Source organism: Schistocerca americana, chromosome 2 (assembly GCF_021461395.2).
Source record: "Schistocerca americana isolate TAMUIC-IGC-003095 chromosome 2, iqSchAmer2.1, whole genome shotgun sequence".
In the NCBI taxonomy this organism is placed as follows: domain Eukaryota; kingdom Metazoa; phylum Arthropoda; class Insecta; order Orthoptera; family Acrididae; genus Schistocerca; species Schistocerca americana.
The window spans coordinates 695,877,850-695,896,096 of record NC_060120.1 but is presented as its reverse complement, the minus strand read 5'-3'; the positions used below and the strand labels follow the sequence as shown (position 1 = coordinate 695,896,096).

The following is an 18,247-nucleotide window of genomic DNA, read 5'->3' as shown; positions in this document are numbered from 1 at the left end:
TGTCAGTTATACCGTGTGCTGCCGTCAGGACCCCAATGCCCTCTGTTGGGAGTGGCCTACAATGTATGTGTCCACCATCCGTGCTATTGCCATTTGCAAGTGTATGTAGCTACTGCAGTGTCATCCTTTGCATGACCAACAGTTCCCCTTTGTAGTTGCTGTGATTTTAACAAGGCTGGCAATGGATCCCACACTGTGCTGAGTTGGTATCCTGTGTGCCCATTGAGTGAATTAGTGGAGTTGTAAATTTCCACTGCTTCTTTAATAATGCTGTCCCACTATGAAGATATCAATATATCAATAAGAGAATTTTGGTGTTTTTGTATTCCATACTATATCCTGTATCGGGACAATGCTCGGCCACTGCAGATTTCTCTGGCTGGTCCAGATGTGTATATCGTCGATTTCAATGCATCTGTCTTCCATAGTGCACCAAGTTTATCCAGTGTATGACATCCTGCAGCTACATGGAATCCTATAGACATGAGGCCCTAATCTGTCACTGAGCCTAACAGCTCAGAGTTTCATTGGCACAGGTAAAACACATTTAATTTTGTTTTTAAAATAATTCTCTGATGATTGAGGAAACACCACTGACATATGGCAAGATGACCATTCATCTTTGTTCATTTTCTTCCAGCTCTTCACTTTGTCTAACACGCACTAGGCGTAAGGCACAGTGGATCTCCCATCTAGGATATCCATTCTCTAAAAATACAGTGTTTAGGTGGCGAAGCTCATCAGATAAGCTGTCTGAATCTAATATGGCTCGGGCAGTCCTAAGTGTGGCAGTTCACTGTGCAGGTTGGCAACAGCTGTTGGCCTGTGTGTAAAAGTCCGTGTGTGCAGGTCTACAGCAATACAGCTTGTCCCAAGGTGCCATCCTCTTTTCACCACACCAATACATCCAGGAACAGTAGTTTGCTGTTTTCTCCATCTCCACTGTGAACTTGATATTAGAGTGAAGAGACCTTAGGTGCTGCAAAAATTGTGCCTTAGAGCCAGAGTACATTGGTCTGGAGAGGATTTCAGGAGAGGATTTCAGTTGCATTCCCTTAAGCTGTTGATGAGATCACAATATTAGGATCTTCACGTAAAGATCGAAGTGCTGACCTCCTTTACTGTCTACTATCACATAATGAGCGCAAATAATAGTCTTTTGATGTACACTTGTTGCAGACGGTTTTCTTGCACATATGACACTTTACAAATGATCTGTTTCCTTCACAGTTAGACTTTACAAGGCAACGTATTCACTTTTATTGTCCCTTAGGAATGTCTTCAGATGTGGTTGATGTACAAGACGTCCTGGTTGGTGCGTACTTCTCAGCAAGCTCCTCCCCCAGCTGCAGTATGAAGTCTGTGTTTCAACTTTTTCTCATTTATAGCATTTTACAATACACGGTCATTTATCCCAGCCAAATCCAGCAAGTTGTAAAATGATGTGTGAACGGGCCAATTATGGTGCTTCAACAGTGTGTTTGTGAGCCGTTTGGTCCACCATGTCCACTCCAGATTTAGAGCCATTATGAAATGTAACTGCATGTCACTTATTTTTCAAACCATCTTCAATTTTAACATAAGGAGCATAGTGCCAAGAATCAGGATATTCTTGTTGTTCTTTCCCTGGTAAACTGTCAGTGTGGTATCATTCTTCTTCAACACTGATGCGCTGTATAACACATCTTTTGCCTTCTTGATAGAGCCTGGAATTTCCTTGTGAGAATGATTTATGATGCCCACTAGACTTGTAGCATTTGCTTTTGAGGTTACAGAGAGAGCCAAGGAGGTGAAAAAATTGTCACAGGTGACATATCTTCCTTTATTGAGGTAAGATTGCATCAATTTTTCCACAACAAAATCGGCCTACAGTCATCCTTTCCTGGATAAGGGAAAGCATTCACAATATATTTGGAGTCTCTATCTACTGCCATCCAATAGTTGTGCCCATATTTGTCTGGTTTTGAGGCCGTGAACTGTGTGAATCTGCGGTGGCACTTTGATGGAAGAAGGTGTTCGTTGATTGTTATATATGGACCCAGTTTGTAGCTACATTGTGCATTCGCATACCAGATTTCTGATACCAAAGCAAACTTGTCTTCTTTCAGTTGTTCTGATCTTGTGGATCTAGTGTCAAATCTGAGATAACACATTATCTCTCTGAATCTGTCACGAGCCATTGTTGACTTCACAAAATTATTTCGCCACTTCATTGACCACGATGTGTCTAGTTATAAGCATTTTGCTACTATAGCACCACAGATGTACGATATAGCTATAAAAGCTTCACTGTTCATAGTCCACTCATTTGACCCCTGCACTGTAGCAGTTCTCATTCATGGTTTTATTTATCTATCTATTCCATGTGGAGATGGTCCTGTGTGGTCTTTAAAAACATTCTGTTGTCCATATCTGCCAGCTAAACAGTCACTTATAACTCCCACTCTCCAGGTTGTTCCATCTGGTGCTACAATATTCTACCTGAAGGACACTGAAATAGTCCACAGCCTCAGTCATTTCATTGTTCACGATGCCTACAGCCACAAGTTGACCTATCCTTTTTGGCAGCTGTTCCTGTAACAGTAGTAATTAGTATTACATTACATATTGTTATTCAATATTTTGTGGAATATTAGAACAAAAAACACACCTTCATAAATGCATTGTAAGACATGTAAAAACTCAAGAAAGCAACGACGTATAACCGTATGTGTTGCAATTGAAATCTCTGTCTATGCAGCACATCCATAAACAATAATTATTATAAAAACACACAAACAAATATGTATTCCTCCCTCATAAATATTCAGTAGGGCATCCTGAGGAGTAACATCATCTGATGAAAAATCTGTAACTACAGGTGGTGGAGATTCTTCCTCAGATGGAGGCTCCAGTAGCTAGCCCTCAGATGCACGATCCAAAATCTCATTTAAGGCATTTATAATGCCCACCTCTGTTCATAGACATTTGGCCCTAATAAATTTGTATGATGCAAGGACCATTTACACAGTTAGAATGCATTACTAAAACCGAATTTAATGAAATACAGCACTGACTGTGCAGAACTTGCATACACGGTCACCTGCTCTCCCTCTTCTCACCTTCTGCAAAAAAAGAGCAACGTTGTCTGGCAATGAGATAAAAGGGAGTTTTGCCATTGTTGACCAAACAAATTTTAACAATAAGCAGGAAGCTACATGAAAAATGTAATTGTTATAGTGGCTGCAGCTGAGGGGTCAGAACTGTCCCATTGCAGTTCTATGTGAATATTCGTATTTCTCTTTTAAGGTTCCTCATAAAATGTAAAATTAAGTATAACTGCTGCTAATAACCTTATTTCATAAAAAGTCACAGAAACTCAGCACTCTAGGCAACAATGTAAAAGAGCGACAAAAGACAGAATTAAGAAGTGAGTCACGAGTGACCCAACCATGGTTCTAGCATTAATACAGCCAGTGGATTAGGGTGTTATTGCTGCCATGAAGAAAATTTAGAGAGGAAGTCTGCTACGGAAACTTATTCAGTGTTTATATGACCCGGGACAACTGTGAAACATGAGAAAAACCTGGGAGTTTTTTCATCCTGGTAATACATGTGAATTTTTTAGGATTCCCAGAATTTTTCATTATTTTAAGTTTCAGTTGAATTACTATAATTTTGGCTGGTAAGAACTGATACTCTAACAAAGAATTTGACTTTAGCCCACTACTGCAGAACCATACTGCAGCAGTAAAATATAAATGAGAGAATAACATGAAAATAAAACTTTAGTTGCAAAGAACACGTGCTCTTTACAACAACAAAACACAGTGCACATACTGTCTGTGCAAACTAAGAGTTGACACTTCGTCCAGTGACGATGAGAGTGACCATAAATACAAAACGCCTTTCGGGTTGTTCCCAATAGCCTCTGGTGCTGAGTGTCAACTTAGTCTGCACAGACAGCACAAGTGTCTGTCAACAGCAAAATATGTGCAAGGCTTTAGGACAAAGACTTTGCAATACTACATAACAACAAACTACTTCGATGAGCATGACGTCACAACTGTTTACTTTTCTAACAGGTCGCGGGAAAATATTGCAGATTGTGTTCTGATAAGTGTCTGAATTCAAAGTTCACTGCCAGGCCACTCGGAGCACTACTAAGGTCTCTGTTTCTGTATCATAGCATGAGCATCGCACTTCTTATGAACTCATATTTATACTTTCGTAATACCAAAATAATCAATGTAAATAGTTATGCATTAAAGATATTTCCAAACTGTGTTGTTTTTTGCTGGTAGTGCTGGGAAGTTCTACGCCAGTGTATAAAACCTTTGCCATTCAAAGGACTGATACATTTTACAGCTCTGAGGGGAACAATATAGTCACTTAACACACAAAAAAATTATACTTTAACACAGGGTATAGTGTACTGTCATCCAGAAAAAGTGCATTTTCATCCTGAAGAGTGTGTTTTTAACAGGGAAATCTGGGAAAAACCTGAGAATTTTGTTTCTTGTCCTTGTGTACACCCTGTCATTGGTGAGAGTAGCAGTCCTCAAACATTTTGGACACAATTAACTGTACTAGATGCAATTTATTAAGTGTCAAAGGCGAAAGGTGGAAGTATTAGCTAAAACAATCAACCATAGCCAAGTTGTGGAAGAACATTAACCTTAAAATTGATGAAATCAGTAATTCCATCAATGAAGAAGACTGTTTCTTAATAACGTTAGCTGCAGTTTTGAAATGTACTCCAGTGTGTGACACTGTTGACAAAGAAAATATTGCTGAATGGTTTGACATCAACCACACAGAACCAGGCCATGAGGTGTTGCATGGGGTGTGGAGTATTTTTAATATTTTGGAAGACGAATGACATTATGTAAGTTGCCAAAAAAAAGTTCCAGTTCTGACACTGTTAAAAACTTGCACCATATTGGCTTTTAAATCATTTTACAGAAAGAAAAACATGTAACTACTCCCCCCACCCCACCTTCCCTCTAGGTGTGAGTGCCCTTGCTGACTCCCACTATATTTAACTTAGACTTTTTTTTTCCCTTTTCATATTTTATAGCCTTCCTCACACTTTGACTTCCAATATTCCACTACCTGACTCATGGAATGTTAACCATTTGTTGCTTCAGCAATCTTATTCTCTTGGTTACCTCCCTTTTATCAGGCTCTGCCTGGAGATATGAATACGAGACTAATCCAGAATATTTTTTCAGTGGAGAGATCATCATGATTTTTTTTTTTTCAGTTACAGACCACATGTCATGTGGACACACATTGTGTCTTTTACGCAGTGGTTTCTATTGCCTTTTGCCTCCTCAAACCACAGATTACTGCTGATTCTTCCTCCTTTTAGAGTCAGTTGTCCACTTTTAAACGCAAGACAGTGTCCTGAACATCTGTTCACTCCTCTGCTCCCTTTGCAAGGCCTTTGGCAGAAAAAAAGTGACTCTTTGTGCTGCAAGTCATTGATTGCCACTGCTGATTACTTTTATCCAAAATTTAAGATGCAGCTGGTATCGAACCTGTGGCCCAGGATGTTTTGATTTGTGGCCAAAGACATGGTGTGAGAAGTAAAATATAGTCATTGCTTATGGTAGAATAGTCTATATACTAAAATGTCAAATATTACTGATGGAGCAAACTTCCACAAATGCACAGTTTTTAGTAAAAGCAGTGTGAAAGTGAAATTTAGTTTCCAAACAATTTCTGTGGTGAAAACCATGACAGAGAAAGAATTTTTGAACCAGATTCAATGATTACTTACTCATTAAGTATCAACCAAACAAAGGTGAAACTTCCTGGCAGATTAGAACTGTATGCCGGACCGAGACTCGAACTTGAGTCTTGTCCGGCACACAGTCTCCGCTGCAGAGTGAAAATCTCATTCTGGAAACAAAGGTGCATTAGTTTTTGTTTGTCAGGCACTTCATTTACTACCAGACACATTAGTTTTAAAATGCAGTCCCTGAGGCAGTTACGAATTCATCAGGTGAGTCACTAATTATGATAGTTACAACAGTTTTTGGCAGACTATAAAAATCTTGTGATGGCAAATAGAACTGCCTTTAAGCTATCTGTTTACTCATTCCTTGACTCTGGCATATTTCCTGACGTACTTAAATATGTTATTGTAACACACTTGCATAAAACTGGAGGTAAGAAGACCACCATTAATTGCAGACCCATTTCAGTTCTTCCAGTTTTTTTGCCAAATTCTTGTGAGAATGTAGGTTATTATAAAATATTAACTAAGTCTTCTGTTAACTGCTTCTCAGTTTAACTATTATGTTGGATTCTCCACATAAAATGATATAAAATACCTCATAAATGAGGTTCGGGAAAGGCTAAACAAGGAAAGCTATCCCGACAGTATGATGCCACAAAATTCCATTTGGAAAACAGCATTGGTCAGCATTAATGACATACATCTTGCATGGGTGGATTATTACATTCATAACAGAAAGCAATGTCACTTTGACGGATTGTGTAACAGGAATTAAATTAATTTTGGAATGGAGGATCATTACATCCAGGGTCTCACAAGGATCCATACAGAATCTGCTCTAACTCCTAACGTATATAAATTATCTGCCGGTGACTTTAAAGGATGGTCAAAAAAAAAAAAAAAAAAAAAAAAAGTGATGTTTGCTTATGATGCCAGCATATTAAGCAAAGGTCAAAGCTCAAATTTGAGAAACAACTCAAATATTTTTCTGGAATGGTCAAAATTTGCTCACAGCAAATACTTTAAGCCGTAATCTCTCATATTCAGTTTGACAAGCAAAAGTAACCTGCTGGCTCAAGAAGTAGATATTAATGGTCATACACTGGACGGAAAATTCCTTCAGGGGCCAATCGGATAACAAGTTAAAATGGAAAACTGATCCAATTGAAAAGTGCAGATAAGCATGTTTTCCTCTTAGCAGTATCTCTCATTGTGTTGACCCAAGGACAAGAGTGTTTGCTTATTTTGCATATCTTCAGTCCCTGTTGTCATATGGATTATCTGTTCTAGCAGTGTACCTAAAGTAAATAATTTATTCATGCAGCAGAAGTGAGCAGTAAGAATATTGTGTAAAATAGATAACAGTACATCTTGCAAAGGCTTCTTGAGGGATACTGAACCCTCACACTCACTAACAAATACATTTGCTGCTTAATGACTTTTGGTAGATTCATTGGAAGTTCAGTTTTTACAGTCACTATAAAGGACACACAAATATTTTCAAACAGTGGAAAATCCTGGATGGAATGTAACAATATTATGAAAAGGAAAGTTGGAAAGTTGTTGCTCACTAAATAGCGGAAAAGCTGAGTTGTAGATAGGCACAACAAAAAGACTAAGCTTTCGGTCCATAAGGCCTTAGTCTCTCTCACTCACTCACTCACTCACTCTAGGATCTAGAGTGGAGCTAGTTACGCTGGTCCAAAGAATTTAAATGAGGTGTCATTGGACGAAAACCTAGAAACTGTGAATTCTTAACAGTTAAAAATAAATGTGCTGCTTCAGTTAGTACTCTACTGCAACATTACAAGAAATGTAATAATGTACTATAAACAGGTCTGTGACATTACAAATGTAAAAAGTACTTTCTTTGAAAAATACCTGTGTAAGAAAATAAATGTTAAGCTTCTAATGGAAGACAAAGAGTAGCTGTTTACTAAAAATGGGGAAGCACCAAGTTCTGTTTAGGAGACAATTTGACTAGCCCTTGTCACAGGTGATACAATTTTTTTGCCATCTAGTGATGTCATCAGATCAAAACAAATTACAAAATGATTTAAGCAAGATACCTACTTGCTGTGGCATTGTGAACCTGAACAGTGAAACGTATGAGGTCATTCACATTAGTACTAAAAAAAATCTTAAATTTCAGCTAGACAACAAATAACACAAATTTAAAGGTTGTTGATAAATATTTATGGATTACAATTACAGACTGCTTAAATTGGTTCCATAATATAGACAATGTTATGAAGAAGGGGAACCAAAGACTGTTTTATTGTCAGAACGCACAGAAAGTGCAACAAATCAGCTAAAGAGACTGCCTACATTACACTTTTTCACTGTCTTCTGGAGTATCGTTGTGCATTATGGGACCCTTACCAGATAGGATTGATATAGGACATTGTCAAGTTTCAAAAAATGGGAGATTATATTATCACCAAACAGGAAATAGATGTCATGGCTGTGTTAAGCAAGTATTGGTTGTTAACCATTATAAGAAAGGAGTTTTTAGTTGCAGTGAGATTTTTCACAAAATTACAGTAACAAACTTACTACTCCAAAAGCTAAAACATTTTGACTCCTGCCTACATAGAGTGCAGTGGCTGTTGTGATAAGATAAATCTCAGCTCACACAGAAATATATAGGTGTTTGTTTCTCAGATGTGGTATTTGAAAGTGGAACCGTAGAGTAAGTGTCTGAAACTGCAAAACACATAAGTGTGAATTGCAGAGTAATATGTAGATGTTCCAAAACAGCAATTTTCCTCCTAAATTATTAGGCTACATTTAGATGTGAGCACAGTAATATTAAGCAGCGTGTGGTAGTTAGTAACTGATACCGTATATGCGTTAACATATTTGTAGACTCATTTCACATTCAAGAAGGTTCACAGCTTGATGGGATCTAAGGGACACAATGAATGAGTGAATAAATACTGTATTTCTATTAATTTGTTATTGTAAGTAAAGCTCTTGAAAGAAAATATGTGATTTTCATGTTGGAGCATGGCATGGAAACAAATGAATAGTTTGTAATTGATGGTTCTGTTATGACACAATATTTAATACGTGAAATTTTTACAAGCATTGTAATATGGGAAAAGCGAGCAGAATTGAAGAGAATTTGATATAATCTAGAATTAGGATAATACTTAGCACTATGCAAATAGGGTGATGTCCTTGCTGCCGTGACATACATTAAAAGTACTAGATACTGGTGTTCTGAAAAAGTAATTTAAGCATTGCATTACATAGTCCGAATTTTTATGTAAACACTGTGAAACTAATAGCAGGAGTTAAAATGATAAAGGTGTCGTGCTTACTTGTCAGTACTGGAACAACAAAAGCAAATTTCATTATGAGTAAAAATATTCATAAAGTCCATTTCAGGTTTTCTGTAAACTTTCTGTATTTGTAATAGTATTTAAAGATTCATATTTTGCAAATTTTCCCCTGTGAATTTTGCATCATTGTGATTTATTATGAGTAAATAACTTTATTTGTGAAGGCAGTAGTGAACTCTATCCCTAATTCTTTCCAGATTACAGACATATGTGGAGTTGGAAGAAGTAATTATTTGGAGCGCCGACAGTTCTACTGGACACTGAAGCTTATTGCCGCATTCCAGGCAGGGTTACCAATTCGTCCAGAATTATTTCAAACTAACTTAGATGTACCTTTACCTCGCTTCACAAGAAACAACAGCATGGGTGAGGTTTATACATTCTCTTTCTCTCTCTCTCTCTCTCTCTCTCTCTCTCTCTCTCTCTCTCTCCTCCTCCTCCTTGCTTCATTCAACCACCCTCATTCTCTTCCTCCCCATCTCTTGCCTGTGTGTGTAAATCTGTTTGTAAATGGTGATTAATTGTTCAGTAATTTAATTGTGGAGATTTGTATTAGATACATATTTATAAGAGTACTATAAATGAGGTCTGTAATATCTGTTTCTACTTAGTGATTGTTTTCTACAGCTATTATTTGTAGTTGGAGCTGAAGTTTCAGTTGAAAATATTCTTCAATAATATTTTTGTACCTTTTTTTCATAGAGAAGTGGGAGAGATGCCATGTTAATCAGAGTGCAGGCAGCCCTGACTTAATACAGCTCAGTGACACTGATAGAAGTCTGAATCAGGTTAGTGAGATAGCCTGGCATCATATTACTGTCTGTGTTGTCAGCATAACATTTGTGTGGAAAACAGGCACTTCAGAGTTGTTCTATAATATAATGTGTTAACATTACACAAAAAATGTTCTATTGTATTTCTCTGTGCATTATTTGCACCTTTTTCAGCTTATCTTAAATTGTTACAACATTTGTGGTATTAATAATACATCTGTGAAAAATATACTACAAATTCTATATGGGTGAATAAAGTCAGGATCTTTGTGAAACACTTATTTGTCATTATTCAGAGTGTCACTGCAACTTTAGTGTTGACTGGATCTTAAGAGATATGTGACACTGGAACAACCTCCCTGAGGGGCAGGGGATTGCAGAGGGAATTTATATTGTGATATTTCTTGGAAATTTTGGATGCTATGTGTAGTTGTGAGTTGTTCCAGTTGTGACTTATGTCACAATTCATTCAAGACCCAGAACAGAAAAAGCTCTTTGTGAGCAAAGGATATAACCTTTATTATACTTTCCTCATTTATAAGAAAGAAAAATTGCCTATAACGTATCCCAAGTAGGTGAATCCATCCTACATAGAGCTTTCTCTGCGACTATCAGATATATCAAAGCTCCAGGAACAGTTTTCTCGGTTATTGTGCTGTTTTTATTAGAACTGCTTCATTTTCTGTGTTGTTTGCTTCCCTTCTGTGTACCCACATAGACTAATGACAAGGATACTTTATGTGCAACTGCTTGAAAACTGTGTGAACTGTGAGTACCAATGAAAAACATAAGTAAATGCTAACTGAAGCACTTAAGACATTTATTTTATTAAGCATTTTTCTGTGGAGCTACAAAACCACAACCACAGCTTAGAGCTTATTGGAATTGTGTAGCATAGGATTTGTTTCTTTAAGTAGTTGGGACGGAGCAACAATAATGTATTGCTGCTCACCACAAAAATGAAGCATTGAGTGCCAGGTGGGTAGTTATAGTGAAAAAAAGACTGCTAGGTATAGTTAACTATTGAACTAAGCCTTTTGTCAGATGTACATCTCACACGCACGCACGGCCACTGTTGTCTCTGTGCTCTAAGGCCTGACTGCGACCCCAGACATATTCAGTATCAGGCCATAGTACCTGCAGGTAACAGTGGCTGTTTCTGTGTGTGCATGTGTATGTGTGTGTGTTGTTGCTGATTGTTGAATCCTTCCATTATTGCAAGCACTGCTACCAGTCATCTTCTAATTAGCCTACAGGAGATAAATCTTGTATAGCATATTATGACAGAAAAACTGTGGATAATGAATTGAATGTGTTGAATTTCCAGCTTATGAATAATGTTTAAATTTTGGTGCATGGGTTAAATATTCAGTCTACTATGTGCTCCTCCAGTAGCAATTTTAAGGTTTAATGAAGTTAGTGGTGGAGCAATCTCATATCTGTTACAAAGTAAATTAATTCTATATACATGAAAATAACTGCAGCTATGATTAAAAACAAAAATGTTCTATTAAATGTGAAGTGTGAGACTTGCGTCTAGTTAAACTAACACCGACTTCTATTGGCACAACGAAGTTGATCATTGAGATGCAGATAAAATGAGTTCATATCAAGCTGAACTCTGAAATCATAGTTGTATAAACATTAATCTCACAGTAGTGCCCCCAAGGGTCTTGCCTAGTTTCGTGAGTACACAGGCACAGTGACCTAGCCCATTGCAGTCTTACTCTCTGACTATACCTTTTCTCAGATTTTGTCCCTAGAACAGATTCCATGCTGTCAACCTAGCTTCCTCATAGGATGATTATGGTGTTTCCCATATTGTTTCATTATTTTGCACTACCTGTTTCAGTTAAATATTTTAGCTAAGTGTGGCATGCGTGGGAAAGGTCGCCCAATAGCCAGTGTGGTAGACAGTCCATGTAAGGGTTCCTCAGGTGCCTTTCTGGTGATAGCCCCCTGATTAAGCAAGGAATGTATTGTCGATGGTTGAATTGTTACCTCTCCATGCATGCCGAGGAGATTATGTGTATGTGCCTGTCCGTTTGGGGGCACCGAAAAACTATCAGCTGGTGGCTGTGAGGCTCCAGTAGTCTCTCCAGACAAACCAGACTACTTCAGTGCAGATCGTTACAACCTTAAGAACATTCCCTCCTTGCTCACACCATAGGAGCAAAGCTGCACGATTTGCAGAAATGTACTCCTCTCAGTTCCAATTTTGCACTCTGTCAGATAGTCATTTCTGTACTAGGCCAATGTTCTTTGTAGAGAATATTTAAAACATTTTTGAGAAAGTCTCTTCTCATAATAAATTACAAAGTGTATCCGTCTTAATCAGACTGCTGAATCCTACCCAGCTTCGGGTGTTACTCTCTTGTAAGAATCTCGGTCATGTACAAGTTACCACACCGTCACATAATTCTAATATGTGGTACAGGATACCATTTTTTCCCAGGGACTTAACACTGTAGATGGATGGAGGATTTCACAATTAGTTGGAGAAGTGTGGTATCCATTTCATATGTTGTGTACATCAAGGCCCACTAGACAACATGGTTGACACTGGAGCATTAATTCTTGCTCTTGAGAGGAATTCACTTTCAGAGAAATCAAAATCATGGTTTACTGCTGTGATGTGGAGTGGTATTTATCACCCCTAATGTGATGCTTTAAATACCAATACTCTGCTTTAAATGTCAACACTCAGGCATATGCCTCCCGGTGTGCATGCAACCTGATTTGTGAAGACTGTGGTCGACTACATCATAAAAACTCATCATTTACTGTACTACCTGTTGTCAGTTGCAGAAATGATCACCTTCCCTGATCCCTGAAGTGTGGTACCCTAATTAAAGAATCCAAAATCCAGGAATTGAAGGCTTCCAATTGCCTCTCATATTTTGAAGCTCAGTGGAAATATGATAATTTATATCAGGTCTCAGTGTTGTCGACCTTTGCCACTACAGTGGCCAGACCATTGGCCCTACTTGACATATTTACTCCCTTAGCATCAACTGACAGCAATTGTGTAAACAAATTAGACCATGGGAGGTGATGGGCCTCCCCTCGTGGGTTTCCTGCACTACAATATGTCCACACCTGCCAGTGGCTTAAGGAGCTATGGACTGTGGGTCCCACACCTGTCCACTCTTCTTCTTTTCCTATGGCCACAGCTGATAAGCCCTCACAAGATTCTGGAACGCCAAATGTAGTGAAAGAGAGAGAGAGAGAGGGGGGGGGGGGAGTCTTTGGAGAAGGCTTCTCTGAGTATTCTGTCTGGAGACACCAGATCCCCCCCCATGGCATCTTACTCAGAACCAACTTTCCTTGATTTCATTCCACTGCCACTGGTGACAGGCAGTGATCCTATTGCCTGATCTGTCATTCTGGGCTGTTCACTCCTGACTTGGACACACTTAATGTGATAATTCAGTGGAACGCAGTAAATTACTCACATGTGTTGGAACTACAAGAACTAATTTCCTGTTGTTCTAATGTGTGTTCATTTCCAAGAAACACAATTCCCTGGTGCCCATTCTCCAACTCCTTGAGTTATTTTCGGTCAGCACCATACTTGTCCTGAGAGAGCATCTGGAGGGGTCTATTCATTGGTTTGCACTGATGTTGTCAGTAAGTGTAATCTCATCCATACATTAGAAGCACTAGCAGTGCAAGTGTAAATGACCCCAGTAGTCACCATTTGTAACATTTATCTTCCTCCACAGAGGGCACTGCTTACCTTGAGATGTTCACTGTAATCCAATAATCCTCTCTCACCCCTATTCTCCTGTTGCTCCTGCTTGCATATTTCAGTGTGCAGTAAATCATGGGGAGAAGCACCATGCCATCTGTCTTCCAATTTACCAGCTGCTTTCTGATTTTGATCTGTCTCCCCTCAAATGATGGTATTACTACCAACTTCAGTGCTGTCCATGACACTTTTTTTGGTTATTGACCCAAAAAGCTCTTCACTCAATCTTGTGGTTTCGCTACAGTGGTTTCCACATGATGACCTTTGTGCCAGTGACTGCTTTCGGGTGCTCTTGTGACCACCTTATCACCATGTGATGGGCCAGTTACCATGTTGGACTTCCTGAAGAGCTGACTGGCGGATGTATGCCTCTGTCACCTTCGTTTCTTCTGATACATTGCATCTGTGAGATTGTGGGAGGTGTCTCCGATGCAATCAGCTGCACTATTGGAGCTGCTAATCCCCTTTCTACAGGTCCCAATCACTGCCAGCTGGTGCCATGGTGGACCAAAGACATTGCAACAACTTTTCAGCATATTTGAGGGCACTGCAACATCTCAAACAATATTTAATTAAATGCAGTAGGAAGAAATGGTAAAAGTGTGTGTTTCCTCCTCAAGAACATATGTCATTTTGTCCCCAGGCGAGGGCCAAGCTGTGTAGTCTTCTGGGCTGTCAACAAACTTCATGGGACTCTTCCTTCTGCCGCTGTGTCAGTTCTTGCCGAACACATTATGACCTGCTTTATCACAGTGTTATCCTCTTGTTGCAGGGATACCATTCGGATGCATAACAGACAAGTTGAAGACATCTCCCCCTTCTTTATCTCCTTCCTTCGCATTCCCCATCACACCAAATTATATAAAGACGTTTCACTTATTGGGAGCTGCTGCAAGCTGTTGACCAGGCACACAGTATGGCCCCAGACTGTGACTTAATTCATAATTAGAAGATCCAGCACCTGAATGTTACTCAAGGTCTCCATCTGCTTATGGTCTTCAAACATATTTGGCTAGAGAGTGTTTTCCCTTTGCAGTGACAAGATAATATCAGCATCCCTATCCTTAAACTAGGCAAAAATCCAATGACCATTGACAGCTATCAAGTGATTAGCCTTACCAAAATGTTCAGAAAATTGCGTGAAAGGATGGTAACCTGACAATTGTGTTGTGTTCTGGACTTGGGGACTTATTTGTTCCCCCTGTCAGTGTGGTTTCCAGGAGGGATGACTACAATTGACCATCTCGTTCGGTTGAAAACACCAATCTGATTAGCTATTTCTTAATGGAAACAGCACATTGCAGTTTGTTTTGATCCACATAAGGCAAGTGACATTATGTTGCACCATCACATTTTATTTACTCTCTATGACTGGGGCTTTCGAGGCTCCCTACTTATTTTTATTTATCGGTTTTTATCCCACCCGTTGTTTTGGGCTAAAATTGATAAGTCACTCAACTCCTCTTAGGCCCAAGAGAATACATTCCTCAGGCCTTCATGCTGAATGTTGCATTCCTCCTCATTGATATCAGAGAGTAAGTGACCTTCATCAGACAGGCGGTCACCCCTACGTGGTATGTCAATGACTGTTGCATTTGGTATGGTTTCCGATCTCTAGCTGTGGCCTAACGCTAGTTCAAAAGCACCTTCTGAAGTGTCTCCACTTGGACCCTTTCCCATGGTTTCCAGTTCTCTCCTGCTCATACAAGAGTCATGCATTGCTGTCATATCACAGTCTATCCTGGCCGAAACCATACTAGGGTACCCAGCACTTGGACTATGCTGCATGACCTCGATTTTTGGTACTCTGCATTAATAAAAGTCTGAATGGCTGCCCCACATTTCTCCAATCAAGACTAACAGCATTTGAAAGTGTAATGCTGTCTGCTTTCTTGCTCAGATCTCATGTGGTTCAGATCGCGCTACTCTTCTCCATATTTACTGGGCTCTAGTCTCATCCTGATCAGATTATGGGTGCCAGGTTTATGGCTCAGTGGGACCTTTAGCTTTGAAATAATTGGATCCAGTTCATTATTGTGGAATGAAACTGGTACCTTCCAGACTAGACAGTGTCCTTGCCAATGTGGGGATCTTACCTCTTCAGTTCTGAAACTGTCAACTGTAGCTCAGTTTAACTTTCAACATCCAATAGTTTCCTAATCATCCAACTTACCACTTGTTTTTGTGTAAAGGGACATCAACACTCTGACAACTGCCCTCAAGCAGGATAACCATTGGACTGTGCCTCGAGACCTTCTCCTGGGACCTGTGCTTAACCCCTTTAGAATGTACTCCTTGCATTTTTCCATGCACAACCCCTTGGTTAAAACCCCAACCATGAATTAGGACTGGTCTGTTAAAGATCCTAAAGTTTGTTGCCCCCATGACATTCCGGCAGCTGTTCCTCTCAGTTCAAGAGTATCAAGGTGCTTCTGTTATTTACACTGGCAGTTCTAAAACTGTAGACAAGTCAGTATAATCTATTACATCTCTCTCTGGTCAGGAACATCATTTGCAAGGAATGGGTAGTGTTTTTGTAATGGATCTCGTGGCCATTAACAGGGCCCTACATGTTGTTATTAAACAAACCTTCTGTGATCACGTTTCAATTTGTAGTGACTAAACGACAGTCTCCATGCTATTGATTGATGCTAGTCTCGTCACCCTCTGGTGTCTGCTGTTTATAATTTTCTTATGACCTTAGTCGTCCTGCCTGCTCAATTGCCTTTCTCTGGGTACCTTCATGTGGATATCCTGGGGAATTAACTTCCACACTGTTCGGCTTAAGAAGCGATTACTTGACCAACATTGACTTTAACAGTCCCAGGTGGGGATTTGTGGGTCCAAATAAACTCACTCGTCACTCGGAGATTGAAAACTATCTGGTGGACTATATGGCCTCCAATGAACCCTGCACTGTCAAGGGGACTGCTGCTGAATAATGCTCTTCCTTTCATTTCTCCCACATGGAATACATGTTGTATGTTTCCACTTAATTAATCATTACAGATTATCCCACAGTTTGATCTTATGTAATGAGCCATGCCCACATTGCGGGTGCAAAGCCTTACAGATGTAGTTCATATCCTGGTCAAATGCTCCCTGCTTTTGGCTCTCCATGCTAAGCACGATATTGGGGCATCCCCTGCCACATGCTAGGCTTACGGGACCCTCGACTGTACCTCCTTTGCCAGCTGTCTGTGTCATCCCTCTTTTACTCTGTTTCAATTGTTTTTATATGTGGTTAGCCCCCTTTTTTCCATCACACCTAATTTCCATTTTAGGAATTGTACCCCAGTGATTAGTGGACATTTTTACCCTGTTTAAAACTCTGGGTACAATGGGTCAGGGGTGATGGGGTGCCTGTGAGAGGAATCGCCCCCATCCAATGCAGAGCTCTTGGTGACTCTTGACTGACTCCAACCACTTACTAACCTGATTCTTTCTCTCACATTATTTTATTATTGCCAGTTCAACTGATATCCATTAGGTTTTTAACCTTATCACTTCTACTATTATGAATTGCTTTCAGTGCTTTGATTTTACCGCACCAACAAACATTCATAATTCAATCAATGTCTAGCTTACATCACGACATGTTAAAATCAGTCATAGTGTGAAAAATTTGGAAACTAAAAAATTTTGCGTGGAGCAACACATAGAAGCATGTGCATGTGAGCTTAAACTAAATAAAGGCGCGTTTATAATTGTAGCCGTGTATAAGTCCCCATTGGGAAATTTTCAACTATTTTTGAAAAACTTTGATTCTTTGTTGTGCTGCCTGTCGGACAAAGGAAAGCAAATTATTGTTTGTGGAGATTTCAGTGTAGATTTTCGGAAAGAGTCAGATAGAATGCTTGACCTTGAAGTGTTACTTGGTTCTTTCAATTGGACATCAGTTATTGATTTTCCTACTCGGGTGGTACAGGAAAGCAGAACACTGATAGATAATGTTTTCATAGACCAAGATAAATTTAATCAAAAAACTTTTCCTGTTAAGAATGGTCTGTCTGATCATGATGCACAGCTAGTTACAGTATATGGTATAGCTCCATACAGTAATGCAAAACAGTCCTCCAAAATAGTGCATTCCATGACGATTTAACACTTAAAGATTTTAGGGAAAGCTTGCAACATTTAGACTGGGATGAGGTGTACAGGGAACATGATGCTAATTTAAAATTTAACCTATTTCATGAGGCCTTTGTGAGTATATTTGAAAACAGTTTCCTTATGAAAACTGTGAAATATAATTGTTAGAAACCATGTAAAAAGCCATGGCTTACTAAAGGGATAAAAATGTCTTGTAAACAGAAAAGGGAAATGTATCTTATAGCTAGGATGAGTAATGATCCCGAAACAATGAAACATTATAAAAACTACTGCACTGTATTAAGAAAAGTTATTAAAAAGTCCAGAAATATGTGCATTATATCTGAGATTAGCACATCTAATAATAAAATTAAAACAATGTGAAATATTGTGAAAAGGGAAACAGGGCAACCGAGAGCACAGAAAGACTGTAGTTCTATCAGACACAATGAAAAGTTTGTTAACAAGAAGTCAGAAGTAGAAAACATTTTTAATAATCATTTTTAGGTGTTGTAGAGAAAATAGGTTCCAGCTATTCATTAGAAAATGCAAGGCAGTA

The 18,247-nt window shown here is 39.1% G+C and overlaps 1 protein-coding gene across 4 annotated transcripts in view; it reads left to right on the top strand.

Moving 5' to 3' along the window:
• LOC124593897 (ralBP1-associated Eps domain-containing protein 2) overlaps window positions 1-18,247 on the top strand; it is a 126,815-nt gene that overhangs the window by 10,685 nt on the left and 97,883 nt on the right. For 2 of the 4 annotated variants that reach the window (XM_047132245.1, XM_047132244.1), the window contains exons 2-3: window positions 9,270-9,438; window positions 9,775-9,860. In XM_047132245.1, coding sequence (XP_046988201.1) covers window positions 9,270-9,438; window positions 9,775-9,860 — 255 coding nt within the window. Of the gene's footprint in view, window positions 1-9,269; window positions 9,439-9,774; window positions 9,861-10,482; window positions 10,614-18,247 lie in introns of those variants that run through there. The other 2 variants (XM_047132246.1, XM_047132247.1) reach the window with 2 other exon arrangements.